The 20,705-nt window shown below is 36.3% G+C and overlaps 1 protein-coding gene across 3 annotated transcripts in view; it reads left to right on the forward strand.

Moving 5' to 3' along the window:
- The window catches only part of LOC140056689 (uncharacterized), a 79,927-nt gene that overhangs the window by 16,636 nt on the left and 42,586 nt on the right, over nucleotides 1–20,705 (forward strand). For 2 of the 3 annotated variants that reach the window (XM_072102146.1, XM_072102147.1), the window contains 36 exons: nucleotides 292–438; nucleotides 952–1,116; nucleotides 1,358–1,507; nucleotides 1,753–2,130; nucleotides 2,874–3,091; nucleotides 3,469–3,661; nucleotides 3,867–4,049; nucleotides 4,372–4,491; nucleotides 4,587–4,817; nucleotides 5,152–5,376; nucleotides 5,803–5,988; nucleotides 6,483–6,710; nucleotides 7,063–7,179; nucleotides 7,734–7,926; nucleotides 9,776–9,951; nucleotides 10,223–10,484; nucleotides 10,687–10,964; nucleotides 11,672–11,767; nucleotides 12,075–12,218; nucleotides 12,552–12,713; nucleotides 12,825–12,993; nucleotides 13,113–13,291; nucleotides 13,510–13,665; nucleotides 14,645–14,758; nucleotides 15,114–15,341; nucleotides 15,477–15,845; nucleotides 15,942–16,106; nucleotides 16,740–17,024; nucleotides 17,270–17,509; nucleotides 17,691–17,852; nucleotides 18,363–18,530; nucleotides 18,766–18,999; nucleotides 19,175–19,333; nucleotides 19,493–19,789; nucleotides 20,018–20,266; nucleotides 20,460–20,636. In XM_072102146.1, the coding sequence (XP_071958247.1) occupies nucleotides 292–438; nucleotides 952–1,116; nucleotides 1,358–1,507; nucleotides 1,753–2,130; nucleotides 2,874–3,091; nucleotides 3,469–3,661; nucleotides 3,867–4,049; nucleotides 4,372–4,491; nucleotides 4,587–4,817; nucleotides 5,152–5,376; nucleotides 5,803–5,988; nucleotides 6,483–6,710; nucleotides 7,063–7,179; nucleotides 7,734–7,926; nucleotides 9,776–9,951; nucleotides 10,223–10,484; nucleotides 10,687–10,964; nucleotides 11,672–11,767; nucleotides 12,075–12,218; nucleotides 12,552–12,713; nucleotides 12,825–12,993; nucleotides 13,113–13,291; nucleotides 13,510–13,665; nucleotides 14,645–14,758; nucleotides 15,114–15,341; nucleotides 15,477–15,845; nucleotides 15,942–16,106; nucleotides 16,740–17,024; nucleotides 17,270–17,509; nucleotides 17,691–17,852; nucleotides 18,363–18,530; nucleotides 18,766–18,999; nucleotides 19,175–19,333; nucleotides 19,493–19,789; nucleotides 20,018–20,266; nucleotides 20,460–20,636 (7,203 nt within the window). Of the gene's footprint in view, nucleotides 1–291; nucleotides 439–951; nucleotides 1,117–1,357; nucleotides 1,508–1,752; nucleotides 2,131–2,873; nucleotides 3,092–3,468; nucleotides 3,662–3,866; nucleotides 4,050–4,371; nucleotides 4,492–4,586; nucleotides 4,818–5,151; nucleotides 5,377–5,802; nucleotides 5,989–6,482; nucleotides 6,711–7,062; nucleotides 7,180–7,733; nucleotides 7,927–8,550; nucleotides 8,624–9,775; nucleotides 9,952–10,222; nucleotides 10,485–10,686; nucleotides 10,965–11,671; nucleotides 11,768–12,074; nucleotides 12,219–12,551; nucleotides 12,714–12,824; nucleotides 12,994–13,112; nucleotides 13,292–13,509; nucleotides 13,666–14,644; nucleotides 14,759–15,113; nucleotides 15,342–15,476; nucleotides 15,846–15,941; nucleotides 16,107–16,739; nucleotides 17,025–17,269; nucleotides 17,510–17,690; nucleotides 17,853–18,362; nucleotides 18,531–18,765; nucleotides 19,000–19,174; nucleotides 19,334–19,492; nucleotides 19,790–20,017; nucleotides 20,267–20,459; nucleotides 20,637–20,705 lie in introns of those variants that run through there. The other variant, XM_072102149.1, reaches the window with a different exon arrangement.

Raw genomic sequence — 20,705 nt, forward strand, 5'->3', positions numbered from 1 at the left:
ATGCTACATGTTCATAGGCACAGTTTACACAAAACACTTGTGTGAACTTTGTACATCTTTCGAGACGAGTAGGGGTAGTAGAGTGAACCTTAATCGGCTGCACTGACATGACGTGACCCTTAGTGGATAAGCATGTAGTTGAAAATTCTAACATCTGAATTCACAGCACCATAATCAATGATCTATTATTACACCATTCGTTACATTACACTATGTCTGTGGGTATAAAACTGAAATTACACAGCTATAATACCATTAAATGTCAATGATTCAAATCTTTTCATTTTTCAGGTTATTACTGTCCACAAGGTACCATTATAGATACTGAATATCCGTGTCCACCTGGGACATACACTGGCAGAACTGACCTTCCATCATCAGAGCAATGCACTGTGTGTCCACCAGGCATGTACTGTGGTTGGGGAACAGCTGGTCTCAGTAAGTATCTTTCAATTATAACCGAAGGTGTGAAAGCCACTGCAGTTTTATGAATATGGCGACATTGATGTCAAATGTTTTACAATGTACTGTACAAAATATTATGTTCATAATTGAAAAGAAAATATTGTTGGAATGATGCATAGTAAAGAATAATGTGTAAACAATTTAACTGTATTGAGAAACTAAGTATTTTTTAGTTTAGAACTCACAGTTTTTAAAACTCAGTTAATCTATATTTAGTAAGTGTTACCAATAGAGACGGATCCAGGGTCTTCAAACTTTATGTGACAAAAAAAATGTGATGTGCCCATATGGACATGATGCTTTTATATCGGGTTATAGAATTTCAGCTTTTATAATCTTGCATAACGCATTTAATTCCACATTTAACAACCTTTTAATAAGATTGAATGAAACATTAAATAACAAAAATGTAATCTAATTATTACAGTTATAGTAGTTTCACAACCAACAAGAATGTTAATATTTAAAAAAAATCTTTTTTTGCAGATGATACTGTAAATGGGCCTCAATCGTGCAAGCCAGGCTACTACTGTCCTGCCCAGACACCCAGTCCAGACCGTTTCCCATGTGCACCAGGCACATTTTCACCCTTGTCTAACCTTAGTGATGCATCCCATTGTACTCTTTGCACACCAACATACTACTGCTTGGGTATGCATTTTACTTTTCATTTTAAATGTTTAGAATATGTTGATATTACAGTAAAATAAGGATCATTTAAGTCTAATTTTCAACAATAACAAACAAAACATATAGTATTGGGTCACTAGCAATATCTTTTGTGACTGGGCAGCCATGGGCTAAAGTTTGATTGTACATTTCATCATTGTAGTGAACCAAAATGTTTTATGAAAACAACATTGATTTTAACATTTATTAACCAATGAATTAGGTGGAGAACCAGAAGAAACAGCCCTGTGTCCTCCAGGATACTACTGCTCAGAGGGAACAGCATTTGCTGAAGAATTTGCCTGTCCAAATGGAACTTACAATCTGGACTATGGAAAAGATGACGAAGGAGATTGTAAAAATTGCACCCAAGGTAATTCTCTTGACCTAAGCCTAAGGTCACATTCATTGGCAAAAATGTTTCCACTGAAAGCTCTTTAGACACCAAACCACCCTTTACTCCAAATATTCACAGGTAAATTAGACTTGGTTATGGTTAAAATTGGTTATGGAAAGCATTTGCCAAGTACAGTTACTCTCCCTAACCCAGACTACTTTAATACTGAAAAAACGTCTAATCCCAAGCCAAAACCAAACTAACTTTTAATCTATTTTAAGGTAATTTCTGTGAGTACGGCACCGTAACACCCATAAATTGTTCAGCCGGTACATACATGCCTTATGGAATGAACATCAACACAAACATGCAAGAAGGAGAGTCTGCAAAATACCAGGATGACTGTATAGCATGTACTGCTGGTTACTGGTGCGGAGTCGCAACGATTAACCCTTATGAATGCGGCACTGGCATGTACTCGGAGCCTGGTCAGAGCGAGTGTAAGACATGTGAGGCTGGGTACTACTGTGACAGTAATTCCACATCAGAATCTGATATGTTGAACAATAAACGATGTACAGCTGGTAAATACTGTCCTGCTGGACTTCACTCACTAGACGATGCTACTGATTGCAGTATGGCTCATTACTGCCCTGAAGGTAATATAGTACAAATGTTGTCAAATCTATTGTATATGATAAACCTGATGTAGTAAATATCTCCATAATTGGCAATAACATATTATTTATTTTTATTTATTTATTCGGTATATAAAAATATATTACAAAACGACAGTCAAGGACTGAAATGAAATGTATTACAAATGACTAAAAATTAGTTAAAATTGCTATAAAAATAGAAACATCTTAATAAAATTAGATATTGTATCGTATCGTATCGTAGATATTGCTGTGGCTTGGTGGTTATGATGCTTGGCTACCAATCTAAGGGTCCTGGGTTCAAGTCCTGTCATATGTTAGGGTTTTTTTCTCATGACAATTTACAACTCCACTCCCAAAGACTTAATAATAAGTCTTTGTTTATGTAGAGCATCTTGTGTATATGTTTGTCTTGTGAATGGGATTGCCACCTTTGAGAAGGATAGTGAAAGAATTCACTTGTGGTAATCCTTGGCAGTTTGCCTAAAATGAGAATAAAAAAAAAAATAAATAAAAAAAAAAATATTGTTTAAAGGTTAATGTGAATAATCACTATAGTAAAGTAAGGTTTGTGGTACACCATGTGTTTCCAAAAGGAAATAAAGTGAAGTTCTCGGCTGTTATGCTAGGCTGCTAACCATAGATAAAATATAAACAAAACATAACTAAAAAATACATATAATTTTATATTGAAATTATGCAACTTTTAATTAATTTTTTTTATTATCGTCTTTATTTTTAAGCCACCCCTGAAGAAATTAACTGTCCAATAGGAACATACAATCCAGGCACTGGACTAGAAGCAGTCACAGACTGTACACTGTGTGATGCCGGTTCCTACTGTTTGGAAGGTGTTGACAATCCCTCAGGATTGTGCTTACCGGGTTATATTTGCCCTACTAACTTTACAAATCCATATGGAGTAAACCCAGTCAATATTGGTTCATATGGTTCAAAGCAGGTAATTGATTTAAAATAATTTTAAATTAATGTGTAATTAATAAAGCTCTCAGAATCTGAATAAAATACAAAATGCATAGAGTGACAGTGTGTTATATATTTTGGCGCATATTGAAGATACAGAGATGCTTTTTGGCATCAAGGCATGTATTTGTATACAAAAGGGCAACGTTTTTGTGCAAACAAATACTTAAAAGAAGAGAATCTGTCCTATACCTATTATAATATCACATATAAACAAATGGAAGTTTTCAACCGATGATTAGAAAAGCTTGATTTGTCTGATTACTGAAATTTCATACTCACCCTACTTTTATTGCCTGGTCAAAGATATTTATATTTCATTTTTAAATGCTTACAATTTCTGTTTTTTTTTAGGAACCATGTCCAGCTACTACTTACATCAGTACATCTGGTGGAGAAACACTTGCAGACTGTCTTGATTGTCCAGCTGGTTTCTTCTGCCCACTTGGTACAGGTGATCCTGTCTCTTGCCCTCGAGGATATTATTGCCCTGGCAATTCTTCTGCAGCTACCCCTTGCCCTGCTGGACGATATGGCAATACAACAGGCATGTTGCAAACTTTCCAAAACTATTTTGTTGTTCTCCAATAACAATACGATTCACTCTACATATTCTATAGTATTGTTATTTTTAAGCTACATACTGTATGCTGACCTTACTACATATATTTGCACTTTGAGCTATTAACCAATCAGATGTGTGTATGAATTAAACATGTTGTATAATAATAAAACCTTTTTTTGTTTTACAGAAATTGAGTTGTTGGAAGGCTGTCCGCTGTGTGACCCAGGATGGTACTGTGATGCTCCAGGCCTTACTACACCTAGAGCACCCTGTGATGCAGGATATCTTTGCTATGAGGGTGCATACAAGTCAAGCCCAACTGATGGAGTGACAGGAGAGATATGCCCCCCTGGTGGATACTGTATACTTGGTATTTAAAATTTGTATTTTGTAGTTTTGACGCTTGGATGTGTAGTGCAAGATTTTCGAAATAGGCTTATAGTTGGGTCGCTAGTGGGAACCAAGCTTTAGTGTCTGTACAGCAGTTTATTAGAATGAGAATACAGTCAATTCCCTAGCAGACTATTTTAAAGACTGCAAACTCTCCACAAAAACCAGTGCAAAATTCATTTAATACTAATCAAATCACACTAATAAAATATACATTCACATAGAGATATTATACAAAAGTATAGTAACCTGTGTTCAGTTTACAGTGCAAGCAGCAGCAGCTTATGAAACTTCTTTTTTAGGTTCATTTGAAAGTAGTCCATGTCCAGAAGGAACGTACAGTAATGTATCTGGTGCGGTGAACTACCATGGCTGCAGGCAATGTGATCCAGGGTATTACTGCAGCAATGCACGAACACCAGGTAGGCTTAACAATTTTATATTCTTCAATTTTGAAGAACTATATAAAGTGCCTTGCATTTTTCACATAACATAATCAATCTATTCACTTTTGCAGAGCCCACTGGTCCATGTGAGGCCGGGTATTACTGTGTAAGTGGCTCATCTACTCCAACTCCAGACACGTTCGCATTACCAGGTTACTATGCCCCAGAAGGATCAACACAGTCTTTTCCATGTAGCCAAGGAACTTATCAGCCATTTGATCGACAAGGGAATTGTACTGTATGTGATCCAGGATTTTATTGTCCGATGGAAGGAATGACAAATCAGACTGCCTGTCCTGCAGGTAATAATTTATCAATCAATATTTTATTGTCCTCAAATACAAAATAAATGGGGGGAAAAACACTACCGGCTATCAACAAACAGTATAAAGTGTTAAATTCGCTAAATTTTCCCTAAATTTAGTAAAAATATAAAGTTTTTAGAACCGCCTCTAAGTTATTTAATATACTTGTCTGAAACTGCAGGAATTTGCTCATATTCCATATACTTAAAGTGTTTATAATGACTAACTAATTACTAACCATGTGGGTTTAATCTTACAGAAGTAACTTAAGTAACTGTTTTCTTCTATCAAGTATTTTCTGTTTTTACAATACCCTTCATTTTGTTATCAGGTACATATTGTGGTGCTGGAGCGTTCATCTATGAGTTGTGTCATGTAGGAACCTACTCAGAAGTGCCTTACCAGATAAGCATTGACAACTGTACAATCTGTCCTGTTGGGAAGTACTGTTCTGGCACAGGCCAGACAGCTGTTACCGGTGACTGCAAAGCTGGGCACATCTGCTACGAGGGTGCTGAGTTTGATAATCCTGTCTATAATAATGATACTTCAAATGGTAAATTAACATTCTTCTTACAGGTATTCTAGTCTCTGAAAATTCATGATAATGTCTGAAGAAATTATGTTTGTATTTTTTCCTTTTGGTAAACAATAAAACATAGACTTACTGTTTTGTTATGTTTTGGCTACAAGCATAGGTTGCCTTTGTTCACGCGAGTGATATGTTGATAGTTTGAAATCACTCATCGTATCTCGATGCTTTCTTATGTTGTTGCTCTCTGTTCTTGTGTCAGCTTTTCGCTGGTGCCCACCCTTTGGATGTTTATGGGTGCAACTGAGTAGCATGCCATCATAAGAGTTTCTGTCCTCTCTGGTCTCTGTTCATGTTGTTTTTCTGTTCTGATCCATATCGATTCCTTTACTTTTCTTGCTAGGTGATGTCATTTATTATTATATTAGTATTTGTACAATTTGTTTTTAGGCTTTGTACGTTTAACATGGGGCGATCAGTGTCATGAGGGTAGGTACTGCCCTGAGGGTGCTACAAGTATGGTAGAGTGTCCTAAGGGTACTTACATGGATTACAGAGGGGCTACTGCAGAGGAAGATTGTATTGAATGTGACCCAGGCTATTACTGTGATGCAACTGGTCTTTCTGATAAAACAGGTTTGTTTATTTAGTCAATGTTAATACGTTTTTATACATACAGTATATATGCAAAAATTTATAAATAAATATGCAAATTACTATACATAAATATGCAAATTTATGTATGTAAATATGCAAATTTCATAGATTTTTCATGTCTGAGAATACAAACTAGTGGTTTTACTGATCAAATAGTACACTATATGCATTATTTAAAAAAAGGGGACAACAGACAATTAACTTGGGCTCCAATAGTTTTAAAGAACACTTGAAAGGTTAAGTAAATGCCAAAATTATAGTTCCTTGTGAAATGAGTAACTGATGTTTGGGTCCTTGCTGTTTTAGTGCACTTTAGGTCACGTTAACCTCAGACTTGGCATTTGTATGCTTTTATTTTCTTATTTTTTATGCAAAGTATGAACATACAATGAGATAGATTATGTTTCTACAGCGTGTGTGGTTTCTGAGATTTTTCAAATTGTTTTACATTATAGTTTTTATTATATTTAAAGGTCAGTGCCAAGCAGGGTATTATTGTATATTGGGAGCAGATCGTATGAACCCAAATGATAACACCACAGGAAACATATGTGCAAAACGACATTATTGCCCAGATGGTAAGCAAGAACTAGGCTGTCCACCTGGTACTTATGCAAATGAGACTGGTATGGACGCTTGTTTAGACTGTCTACCAGGGTACCATTGTGTACCAGACAATGATCCTGTATTGTGTCCTCAAGGTAAGTTTATCAGTGATAGTCCAACTTCCTCTCAACATGCCAACATGTAATTTTATTTAATCCAGTACAATTGTTTGTTGTTAGACACTGTATTTTATACTGTACTAACAATATACCGTACACCCTTTTTGAGAACAGATGTATATTGTGAACTTTTAGAGATTGTAACACTATAATGCTATTTAAAAAATACATACAAGCTTAGTTTGTGATTTAGAATTTGGTAATGTATTTAAAATATATATAGATATTAGTATTTTGTTTTATTTTATCTAATATGAAAGTAGGATTATTTACCATGACATTATTGTCACTACCTATAGATGTAGTTTAACATTTTCATTTTTTCTAGGCTTCTATTGCCTTGGTGGTTTAGAGGCACCATCTGATCCGGTCCCATGTCCGAAAGGATATTTTGGTGCTCATGAAAAATTGGAAACGGAAGATGCTTGCACTGACTGTTTACCAGGTAGGAACATCTGCAATACAATTCAAATTTGAATTGAAATTGTGTAACATTATATAATTATAAATGTGTGTACAAAAATGAAAATTTCAATACTATAAAACTGATTTGGTGAGGCTAAACAGTGGGATGGTTATTCGCAGATTGCTGGGCATGAAGGAATAAATGTTACATTCCGATGAGTGCAGACACTCTGTTCTCCACTTCCCTCCTGTACTGATGTGTAAAATTCTCTAAGGGTGTATTTTTGGTGAGTGAGTGGCCGAGTGATTAAGACATTGGAACCGTAATCCTTAGCCATAACATCGGCAAGGGTAAGAGGCTAACTCGCTCCATGGTTCTCCAAATCTTCTTCTTTAGGCCGGTGTACTAGTTCACACACAGCCACTGTGTCACGGACAGATGAGAGAGCGCCTTAAAGTGGCTGCACTGACCCTTAGGGTAGAAGCATGTAGTTGAAAATGATTCATTCATTATAATTTGGTGCTATACAAGAACTGGTATGTTATTATTATTATTATATCGTTAAATCGCCTCTTTTTGCATACTTCTTTTAGGAATGTATTGTAGCATTCCTGGCTTGACAGAACCAGATGGAAATATATCAGCTGGATATTGGTCAGATAGAAAGGCGCATGAATCAGGCCCATTTGATGACACGACCAGTACCGATTATGGACTATGCCTTGAAGGCTTTTATTGCCCTGAGGGAAGTGGATCACCCACACCATGTCCTCCAGGAACATATGGGTAAATATTATCTTTCACTTGAAAATTAGAAAATCAATTGATAATGTAAACAAATAATTCAGCAATTCAAAACAGTTATTTGAACAGGGATCTTATTCGAAGAAACTTGACAAGCTGAATATCGTACAGCAAGATCTTCCATTTACCGTGATCATCTGCTAAAGGTGCACTTTTTCATGATTGGAAATACAAAAAAAACATCCTGGTACTTGGTGTGCATCAGACTACCATTTAGGCTCTACTACCAGACCTCTTTTGGTTTACTAAAGGACAAAATTGGCACACATTTTTTAGATGCATTTTGTTCCTCTTTTGTGGCAGAAACCAGCACTTTTATTAAACTAATGTTTTTTTCACTGGCAAAACAGCATTTTATAACCTTCTTGGTCTTAATTCACTACTGATTTAATAATTTAATCTATCGCTTGTGTTCAGAAGTGTAATGGGACACCAATTATTTAAAATTTCTGTCGTTTTTTTGTGAAAAGGATAATTATTGAAAGTTAAAACTTTCAATTAGCCTATTACAAAGCAACATTTTAATTATCCCAAAAACCGCACATACAATTCTACACTTAAGACCATTTGATGCAGGTGATTTTTTTCCATCATTAAAAGGGCCTTTATACATTCATATAGTAACGCAACCTTCGCAAATTTGTTTTTTTCCTTACGAAAGCTTTTCAGATTCAGGAAGGTATGTTTTAATTTGTTCAGAGCTTATGGAAGTGTTTGCATATAAGCTTTTGAAATGTTGTACTTGCTATTTTAAAATATCTGTTGAGCTTGTTACTAATTTCCCATTTTATTAGTTTTTAATTTTTCGATTTTCCTAATCCAAACAAAATATTTTGTAGTTTGCTCTTGATTCAATTGACTGAGGATTCCGCCTTTTGTTGTCATGTCATGCTCTCTCAAGCCAGTAATCAGTAAAATTAATGGACACATGTTAAAACTTCTCCATTTCAAATGATATTCTTTGATATTAATCTATAGTCCAGTCAAGGCAATCGAACCACGGGATGCTGAACTCGCCTTTGATCTTAGGATTGGCTGTTTATTGATAATTCTATACATTACTAGCAATTATACCCGCCCCAGGGCGGGTTTCAAATTTAGTTTAAAATCTTCAGTACATTTCCGATTAATTTGATAGGTCTCCTAACTCCTGGATGCCAGTATCTCCCTATACTCACCAACCTCCACCTCTCTTCAGTCTCACCCCACACTCTGTGATTAATTTGATAGGTCTCCTAACTCCTGGATGCCAGTATCTCCCTATACTCACCAACCTCCACCCCTCTTCAGTCTCACCCCACACTCTGTGATTAATTTGATAGGTCTCCTAACTCCTGGATGCCAGTATCTCCCTATACTCACCAACCTCCACCTCTCTTCAGTCTCACCCCACACTCTGTGATTAATTTGATAGGTCTCCTAACTCCTGGATGCCAGTATCTCCCTATACTCACCAACCTCCACCCCTCTTCAGTCTCACCCCACACTCTGTGATTAATTTGATAGGTCTCCTAACTCCTGGATGCCAGTATCTCCCTATACTCACCAACCTCCACCCCTCTTCAGTCTCACCCCACACTCTGTGAAAAAAAAAAAATCCTTCCCATTACAAATTTCAATTTTTTCAAGCTTTAGCTACATAGCATACCTATTGTTTAACTACTTTGCAAATGTGTAAATGAATAGGTGTCATATTGGCTAATGATTTCAATATCAAATTTTCAGATTAGATATATTTTACAAAGATAGGTTGGTCACATTTAAAAAAATGTTTTTGCATGTTTCATTGTTCATAATGGAATTGATAATCATTACTGTAATCTCTGTACAGCACTGCACACTCCAGAAAAAGCCTGGATGACTGTATTGATTGTGATGCCGGCAAGTACTGTCCCGATTACAATATGACCGGACCAGGTCCTGACTGCAGTGCTGGCTTTTATTGCCTGGGTAAATCGTCTGAATTCCAGCCATCTGATTCTGCTATTGGTGGAATTTGTCCAACAGGTACAGTATTATAATCTGTGTTCTTGGTAAATTAGAATTTTTCTACTAACAGCATTTATCACTTTCATCCTCATACTGTAAAGCACACTTATTTTTGTGTAGTTGTTTATGATAATTTTTAAACTACCACGCAATCAATACAAACACACCAAATTTCTACTTCCCACATTATGGGCTTTATCATCATAAATATTTACTTTCTGTATACTTCACATACTTTGGCTATAGAGACACAGAAAGAGTAATGATTTATTTGAATTATTATCCATAGGATATGAATGTCCAGTAGGTTCTGGCATGCCATCAGCCTGCAATGCAGGATCCTACCAAAACGAGACTGGACAGTCAAGTTGTGAGAACTGCCCAATCGGTTTCTACTGTACTATTAATACAACCGTACCGGACGCCTGCCCTCCTGGTTACTACTGTGAATTGAACACAGCGACAGCCTATGAGCATCCTTGTCCCGAAGGCACATTTAACAATCTTACAGAACGATATCAACCTTCAGATTGTACTGTCTGTTTACCAGGGTAAGTTTAAATGTTGCTTGACAGAAATTTATTTTTTTACATTGTGCTATAAAGGAATTAACATCAACGTTTTATGAAAAATTTTAAACAGGCTAAGCATGTTTTATTTTGATCTTTAGTTTTCTAGGCAAAACAAAGATAGCATTTCCATGTAATTGTTCTTTTATACCACGATATGTTATCCTTTCTTCATTTAACGCAGGTCATACTGTGGAACACCTGGCCTTGAATGGCCTACTGACTTATGTGATCCTGGTTGGTACTGTCTAAATGGCTCTATTGCTGCTCAGCCAACAAACCCTTCCCAAGGTGGTAACTGCGTACCAGGCCAATACTGCCCAGAAGGGTCTTCACAGCCTCTTGAATGCCTACCTGGCATGTACTGTGCTTCGTCTCAGTTATCCTACCCAACAGGCAATTGCTCAGAAGGGTATTATTGTGTTCTTGGGGCTAGTATTAGCAAACCGGAAGACAGTACGGGTAAGTAAAATGTAGGAATATGTAAAGTATGTCATCAGACGAAACGGCTTTCTTTAAATATTCAGTTACAATATAATTACAGAATAGTGTTAACTAAATCATAGTTTCATTTCATAGACAAGTTGTGTTTACAGTACACTTGATAATTGAGCCATATTCATAATCCAAGCAATGAAATACACAATACATGTGTATACTTTTTATAACGTCACCATCAAGAACGAGAAATGGTCTTAACATTTAAGATACCCAGTATAATGGTAACCAATATAAAGTCTAACCAATCAGTATTGACCAATCACAGTTTATTCTGAAAGCCCAATATTTGAAGTAATTAAAACATGGCACAATGCCCTATTGTTTGAAGTAATAAAGCATGGCACATTGTTTACAAAGTGCAATGTAGCATTTGTAAGTTTACTCTGAGCAGGGAGTTGTCTGCTTAGAGCATAATATCATTAGGTCAAAGCAGGGAGTTGTAATTAGAACTCAGAGTCTTCTGAAGACCATTAAATTAGTCTTTTTTGTTCTTAAAGTTAATAAAGTAAATTTGAGAATTATTTTAATGGGTTGTTTAAGAATTTATGGTAGTTTTTTTTAACTGAAATTGTGGACAAATTAAAGTAAATGTGATGTTCAACATATCACATTACAAAGCATGAGAAGATCTTATTGTATGTGAACACTATGATTTGATTAATTATCAGGTGGTATATGTCCTTCTGGTCAGTTCTGTCCATCCGGAAGTTGGGAAGGTATCACATGTCCTCCAGGAACCTACCTCAACACAACCGGCAATAAAGGTAATGTTCATTACTGTAAATTTACTACTAATACTATATATTTACTCATTTGTGCAGGGTGTCTAATAACATGCTAAATTTGCCGCGCAACCAAAGCTACAGTACTCTGGCCTTCGGTGCAGGTGTTGGAACGAAAATATGAAAAACATTTACAAACAAACTATACAATTCAAAGAAAACAGCCTAATAACTTAACATAACCATATCATTTATTATGTACCTTTTTTTAGACAGCAGTTTTTTCACATCATTTGCAATTGTTGATGTTTTGTAAATTGTACTGTAATGATTATTTCTGTTCCTACAGAGCTATCTGATTGTATTAGCTGCACAGAAGGATACTACTGTGAAGGGTACGGCAATATCTACCCTGATGACAAGTGTACTGTAGGCTATTATTGCCCTGAAGGCCAGGAAATTCAAAACCCACCAGATTATACTTGCCCGATAGGTATGTTGTATTCAATATTTATTTTTTAATTTAATCAAATTATTGTTTACTCATTACTAACGATACAATAACAGGAACAAAAAGGATCCTTGATCTAATTTAAAATAAAATAATATAATATTGTTATATTGTATAATTTTATTGTGTTTGATATAATGCCTCTCCCAATTCTTAAATCTGGATAGCATTGTTAAAACAATAGCATTATTGTATTCAACTGAAATGCAATGTAATTGTTCTACCATTGTTATATCTGAAGTCTACATAGTTGTATGATTATATATAATAAATGTATTATTATTATTGTTATAATTTCAACATCTTCATCAAAAGGTCATTTTTGCGAGGTTGGTAGCATTGAACCAGTGCGTTGTGTGTCCGGAACATACCAAGATCAAGAAGGTATGGGGTCATGTAAAGAGTGCCCTCAAGGTTACTATTGCGATAACACTTTGGAACCAGTGGTACTCTTTCAGAATTCCACTTGCCCTGCAGGTAAAAGTTTTTTGTTTTTGGTTATAACATGATTACTATCAACATTATCATCAGTCAATAATTTATTATATCATCATTACCAGTAACTATCTCTAAATATTTTTTCAACAGGTTATTATTGTCCAGCTGGCACACGATACGCTTATGAGTTCAAGTGTCCAAGAGGTACATTCAGTAACCGTACTGGCCTGAATGAGACGGATGACTGTAATCCATGCCCTGGTGGCTATTATTGTGACGAGGAGGCTCAGACGACATACACTAAATTGTGTTCCGCAGGGTCAGTAATATTTTTGAATATTGAGATTTGTTTCTGTCAAATTAATGGTGACTGTTACTAGACGAAATGCAGTACAACTCAAATTTTCTAGACATCGGACATTTTCTGTGTTTTTATAGGTATTTCTGTCGACGAAATGCTTTTGATGGCACACCAGATCAGGACACTGATGCTAATGTTTGTCCAGATGGATACTTCTGTCCTGAAGGAACTGATGAGCCAGAGAGATGTCCACCATCAACATATTCACCAGTGCAAATGTTGGAAGCTGTCGATGAATGTCTTAATTGTACTAAAGGTTGGTTTATTCTCTATTCCTCCCCTACCTACACCCAAATAATGTTGTGTATGTATAAACCAATCTTCCTCTGTTTAAAGTAATCATTGAATAACATCTCACAAGTCGAAAAGTCATGTAATCTGCCAATACATCTCAAATAATCTACAACATGCTGACTTATTAAACCAAAACTTTGTAGTCTAGTTATATTGTACATATACATGTCATTGTTATAGGTTACTACTGCGAAGGATACAACCTGATAGAACCAAGTGGCCCATGCTTGGAGCGGTATTATTGTCCAGAAGGATCAGTCCGCGAAGATGAACTGGATTGTCCTGTTGGTCATTTCTGTCCAAATGCAACCTTTGACCCAGAACCTTGTCCAAGAGGTTTGTATTACAATATAGTATGTATGGAAATAAATGGTTGACAATAACACAGTTTCTGAGTTGTATTACCATGTAATGTAATATAACGATATACTTTTATATTTAAGAAATTGACCTTTGTATCGGAATTTAAATAGGTTCACAAACTTGACCCAGAAAGTCCAGAGGAGAGTTTGTCCAGATGTTTTAATGACCATTTAGTTTATAATAGAGTCCCTAAAGAAAACACTTAGCTTAACTTTGCGACTGTTCCCATCGTAAAACAATTAGATACTGACAGTTTTAAGCAGAGATTCGACAGGGCCAATTCATCATTGTAACCTCCCCAGATAAGATCAATCATTCCCACTTAAACACCCCTGGATCAACTTAGGACCAATCATTAGCTCCATAAATGATGTAATGACATTATGCAAATGAACTGAGCCAATATACCCCCAAGTTTCAGAAGAGCCCAGACACACCTTACAGCCACCTCACGGAGCACACACCTCACAGCCACTTTTTCAGAAGAACATCTACACCTCACAGCCACTTCTTCAGAAGAACATCTACACCTCACAGCCACTTCTTCAGAAGCAGACCTACACACTTCACACCTCACTGACAGCATCATTGATCGTCCGTTCCTTATCTATACTTATAGTTGTATATTGTACTGAAGTATTATACTGAATAAACAATATATGTGTTACGACAGTCAAGCGAGTCAGAGTCTTCATTAGTACCTCAACAACGCAACACTATATTACAGTAACTTGGTGAGGTAGTCTATTGTGAGCAAAAACTAGTTGCTCTGAAATTGTAATCTCGGACAGTATTTCAAACAGGTTTTTTTTTTAGTAGTAATATAGCATGACACCTTAAGTTTCCACAAGCCTTCACATTTTAGGCAGGTCCCTAGTTTTTTTAGAGGTTTATAGTTGGGACCTACTGACTTAAGAAAACCATAAATAATATTTTTTTCTTTTCTTTTTAGGAACTTATTCTAATGAGACTAACCTGGCCTCTGCTGGTGATTGTTACCCATGTACTGGTGGCATGTACTGTGAAACTGAAGGGTTGACTGAGCCAACAGGATATTGTGCTATTGGTATGTATTGATCTTTGACCTTCTGTCATAGCTTGTCAAGATTGTAACCAATTCTTTCTGATGGTTCAATCTTTGTAATTTTCCCAGATTTAAACCAATTTACATTTGTGGTAGGCTACCATAACATGCTAACTTTTGCACCCTAGTGTCAGCGAGATATAATACCTCCCTGCTATTGTATTCTAGTGCTGCACATATTTTAAAAATTTTCACATTCAAAACAGCACCATTATATGTTTTGGATGAGATTTCAGAGTTCTTGTCAACTATTGGAAAATATTTCTAAGTAATATTCATATATATCCATTATTCAAAAAAGAAAAAATTGGTTTTTACTTGTTTTCATTCTCCACAGGTTATTACTGTCCGCCTGGAACGATCCATCAGGAACCAAATGACACATTCTGTCCAATTGGAAACTACTGTCCTGGGGGTGTTGCTTATCCTATACCATGCCGAAATAACAGCGAGGTAAACCATACTCATGCAGAAATGTGTTATGAGTGCCCTGCAGGTTACTTCTGTCAAATTCAAGGATCGAAGGAGATCTGTCCAAGAGGATACTACTGTCCACAAGGCACAGGTTGGTTGATATATCACTATTCTTGTCATCACTTTGTAAGGAAGGCTTTTTCTTAGTTTTTTTCTTTTTGGTTAAACCGTTTATATTTGTAATAGTTTAGAAGGTTAAAATATTTATAAAAAATTATGTTTTTAGGCTATGATTTACAATCGTGTCCTCGTGGGACGTACAGCGACCAGGAAGGCAATTATGAGCTAAGCCAGTGTAAACCATGCGATGGTGGATGGTACTGTGATTCAGAACACCTAGAAATGCCAACTGCCGAATGTGATCCTGGTTACTACTGTGTTTATGGTATCGATCGTCCACAGCCTGATGGGAATAACATTACTACAGCACCAATGAATGACAGCTGTCCATATTTTGATGATGCTCAGACAGGCTTTGGAGGGCGCTGTCCTATTGGTCATTTCTGCGAGAGTGGGAGTATCTATCCTGATTCATGTGTGGCTGGTACATATGCACCTCTAGAAGCCATAGATGCTTGTCTGCCTTGTGAACCAGGTAAAACATATATAAAATATAGACTTCTAATATTAAGACAAATAAATATATTTACCTATGAATGTCAATTTATGTATTTTAATTTTTTTTTTTTAGGATTTTATTGTGAGGTACAGGCCAGTAACTATACAGACAACCCATGTCCATCCGGTCACTATTGTCCAGAGGGAACTGAAAGGTCAACCCAGTTCCCATGTCCACCAGGAACATTCAATAACCTAACTGGTAGCAGTAACATCAGTGATTGTGTGCCATGTTTAGGTAAGGATAGTGCTTTTTTAAGCTGGTATGAAGAGTAGCCATTAGGCTAGTCTAACTTTTCCAAACCAAAACCACTGAATAACTTTCCTAAGCTGTTACATGTCTATCCTAAGCTACCACATGTCTATCAGAAGCTATCACATGTCTATCATAAGCTATCACATGTCTATCATAAGTTATCACATGTCTATCCTAAGCTATCACATGTCTATCATAAGCTATCACATGTCTATCATAAGCTATCACATGTCTATCCTAAGCTATCACATGTCTATCATAAGTTATCACATGTCTATCATAAGCTATCACATGTCTATCATAAGCTACCACATGTCTATCATAAGCTATCACATGTCTATCATAAGCTATCACATGTCTGTCCTAAAACACTACATGCCTAGCCTATAACTTACTAGCCTACTTACCTGGTCTAACTTTCAACTAAAACCATTGTTTTACAACTGAGCTATAGTTTATGTAATCAACTTTTGTTAAATGTCATCAAAGAATTTCACTATTTTACTTATTGTCAGTTTTTGTAGAAAAAATGGCCAGTTTGTTTATTAGTTGATCTCAAGCATTGTTTAGTTATTGTTAGTTTTTGATAGATGGAATTAAAATATTTAATTATAGGTGGTTCTTATTGTGCAAGTGAGGGTCTTTCGTGGCCAACGGGGTTATGTGAAGGAGGCTACTACTGCAACGGGGGATCCAACACCAGTACCCCTGATGGATTTGCAGGTGACATGTGCTCTGCTGGATTCTACTGTCCAGAAGGGTCTACTTTCCCCTTAGCTTGCCCAGGTGGAAAGTATTGTTCTGTGAATAAGCTGTCAAATATCTCTGGAGAATGTGATGCTGGCTTTTATTGCTATTCTAAAGCAGTAGTGCCAAATCCTGAAGATGGCAATGTTACTGGTAGGTCATAACACACATTTGTCATCAATTAATAATTGTAACACAGAAATGTTATTAAGTAAGTGGAGTATGAATTATATTAGTGCAGCTACTATAAGCATAATGCTTGTAATTTGTATTCAAGTTTCAGAGTTTATTTCTGGAACTGACAACACTAAACACCCCCAATTTTACAATGTATCTATCATCCACTGGTACAACAGTAGATCAATGAATGTTTATTATTTGTTTATTGTTGTTTCTAGGCAACTACTGTCCAATGGGTACATTCTGTCCATCAGACAGTGACTCGCCAACTCTATGTCAGTCAGGCACTTATCTGAACAGTACTCACAATGATGATGAAATGGACTGCCTATTGTGTTCTCCTGGCTGGTACTGTGCTGGTAGTGGGAACCCTCTACCTACTGACCAGTGTTCCAGGGGCTATTACTGTCCGGAAGGGCAGGATGAGGCTACACCAGCTGAATATAATTGTACACAAGGTTAGTTTTTTATTGTGGTGGTCAAATGATATTTACTTTAATAGTTTAGCTTTTAGACAGACCAAGTATTAAAACTGAAAAGTTTTACTACATATAGATTCCAGAAATGTTATTGGTTCATGGCTAGTAGAAATTAGCTATTTTCGTTTTGTTTACTCAATTTAACATTTGCATTCTGCAGGTCATTACTGTCCCGAAGGCAGCATAGAGCCTCTTCGTTGTGACTCGGGCACTTACCAAGATCAAGTAGGCCAGTGGACATGTAAGGACTGTCCAATGGGCTACTATTGTGATAACGTAATGGAACCAGTTGTACTGTATAATGAATCACATTGTCCCACAGGTGAATATAAGTTACATCTTCAACGTATTTTGTATAAGTGCCCATTCAAACTTTTTTACCTGGGTTGATGCACATTTATGAATAATTAAATAACTAAGCCTGAAGAGACCCTAATTTATGTTTTGATATACCTTGTATTGTAGTCTATATTTTTGTATTTAAGTACAAATTTTGTTAAACATAGTTCATCCGTTTTTCTTTTTCCATATATGTTTTTTTTTATAATGTTTATATGATGGCCCCTTGATTGTCACCATATGCTGTTTAGGGTCACCCTCACTAAATAAGGTTTAATAAAAAATAAAAAACCTCCACATTTGTTATTACTTAAGGCATCAGCTCTGTTTGTTGGGTAGGACATTAAAAGCTGTTCTTTTTACATACAAGCATGTATTTGCACACAAAAGAACTTTGACCTCTGGGTTTAGCAAGTGAGTGCTCATAGCCGTTATGCTACTGCTCTTTGAGAGTGTTACTTATCTTGGTTTTTGTTATATAATTTTTTTTCAGGCTTTTATTGTCCACAAAACACAAAATATGCAATTGAGTTTCCATGTCCACGTGGGACATTTAACAATCTAACACACAGAACAGAGGAGAATGACTGCCAGCCATGCTCAGATGGCATGTATTGTGAGACAGAGGGGCTCTCACAGCCTACAGGCTTATGCAGACCAGGTATGACAACTTAGATCTTAATGTAGGCTAGTGATTGATGCTAGAAATCAGGGCTAGAAATCGATTAAATAAAGTGACTGAAAGTCAACTATTCAATTCTGGTTTATTAAACATATAAGTGGTACTGCAGAATAATCAGAATTGCGCCACATTTACTAACTCAACAGAAGGCCATTACAAGATGTATACATATAGGTTTGAAAGAAGTACATACATTCTAAATTATTTTTTTCAGGATATTACTGCTTAATTGGATCCAATTCATCAACACCATTGTTTGGAAGTGATGCTGATGAATGTCCAGTTGGTCACTATTGCATAGAAGGCAGTGCTCAGCCACAGGCCTGTCCACCAGGAACTTACAATCCAAGCACAAGACGTGAAGCTGTGGAAGAATGCTTAAATTGCTCTGGTGGTCACTATTGTCCGACTTATGGCATGAATGAAACTGGGTCATTGTGTCAAGAAGGTCAGTAATAAGATTTAATCAATAAGGTGCTATTCACATTTTCTAAAAGTCCAGAATTTCTGAAACAGGAACGCTAATAATAGACTTTAAAGGGGTTCTACTCGTTGAATTGAAGCAAATATCTTCATACTAGAATGTTAACAGACACATTTATCAATTATCTATTAATTGACAGGTTTCTATTGTGATACTGGTGCAGACAACAACCAGTTCATCCAATGTCCTACTGGAAGTTTCTGTATAGAAGGTTCAACTCTTCCAGAAGAGTGTCCCCCAGGAACATTCAGCAGCTCTTATGGTTTGACAGCCGAGTCTGAGTGCACCAACTGTACAGGTTTGTGTTCAAGGCTTTTTTCTTTGTATTATCTATATCTAATAAATTATATATTCATTTGGAAAAAATAGTATTAAAATAAGTATATAAATAATAAAATACTGGAAAACAATGGAACAAACCATCTTATTATATGCATAATGTATATTTACATTTAAGGTGGTTATTTCTGCCCATCAAATGGAATGACTGAAGTATTAGAGCTTTGCTGGGGAGGCTATTACTGCCCCAATGGTATTGCAGTTCCAAATCCACCAGACTATCGATGCCCTGCAGGAATGCATTGCCCTAACGGAAGTGATATATACCAGCCATGTCCTAGCGGATCATTCACCAACTACACAGGTGCATCAGAGTGTGAAATCTGCCCTGCAGGCTATTATTGCACACCAGTCGTACCAGAGAATGCTAGCCTGGCAGCGTTGCCTTGTCCTCCTGGCTATTTCTGTGATTTTGGTAAGTTTGACTTCTGCAATGGGCTTTTTGCAAAGTATATATGTAACTCACAATGATGATTGAGAGGTTATAATTAAACATTTTCATCTTTATCAAATTATCATCACTGAATTCAAGTAAGATTCATAAAGGAAAAAGAAGAAATTGCATTGACTAATAAATTTAAATTGTTTTCTTTATTTGAACGGTTACCTATATAATTATATTACTGTTTGATTTTGTTTACAGGTACTGGACTAGATTGGCAACCATGCCCTGCAGGCACCTACAGTAATGCAACCCATTTGACAGAACAGTCCCAGTGTCTATCATGTGATGGTGGTACATACTGTCAAGGGACACATTTAATTGAACCAACTGATGTGTGCGATCCTGGCTTCTTCTGTACCTCAGGACTGGACCGACCAAACCCAGGAGCAGATAATGTTACTCTCAATGACACCAGTTGTACTTGCCCAGAACAAAGTGTTTATACAGGTAATGTGATTTATTTTTACAGATTCCTGACAAAAATATTGTTTAATTATTTTAAATTCTAACATAATGATGCATATTTCTTTTCTTGCATTATACTGGAGTTAATTAGTGTTTAATGTTTTTTGCTTTGGTGATATATTTGGTGTTTCCTACTAATTCATTAATTATGTATATGATATGTATTTGTATTTAGGTGTTGGTGGAGTGTGTCCAGTTGGTCACTACTGTCCAGCTGCATCTGTTACTCCAAGACCCTGTGAGGCTGGTGCCTATGCAGCTATCACACAGCAAGCAGAGTGTACTGAATGTCCAGCAGGCTACTACTGTGAGATTGAGTCTTCAGGCTTCACAAACTTCTCTTGTCCTCCAGGTATGTAGTGGAATCTTTGGGAGAAAATGCTAAATTGAAAAAATGTTTTTACTTAAATGCATACTGAGG

The sequence above is a fragment of the Antedon mediterranea genome, chromosome 8 (genome assembly GCF_964355755.1).
Source record: "Antedon mediterranea chromosome 8, ecAntMedi1.1, whole genome shotgun sequence".
Taxonomy (NCBI): Eukaryota; Metazoa; Echinodermata; class Crinoidea; order Comatulida; family Antedonidae; genus Antedon; species Antedon mediterranea.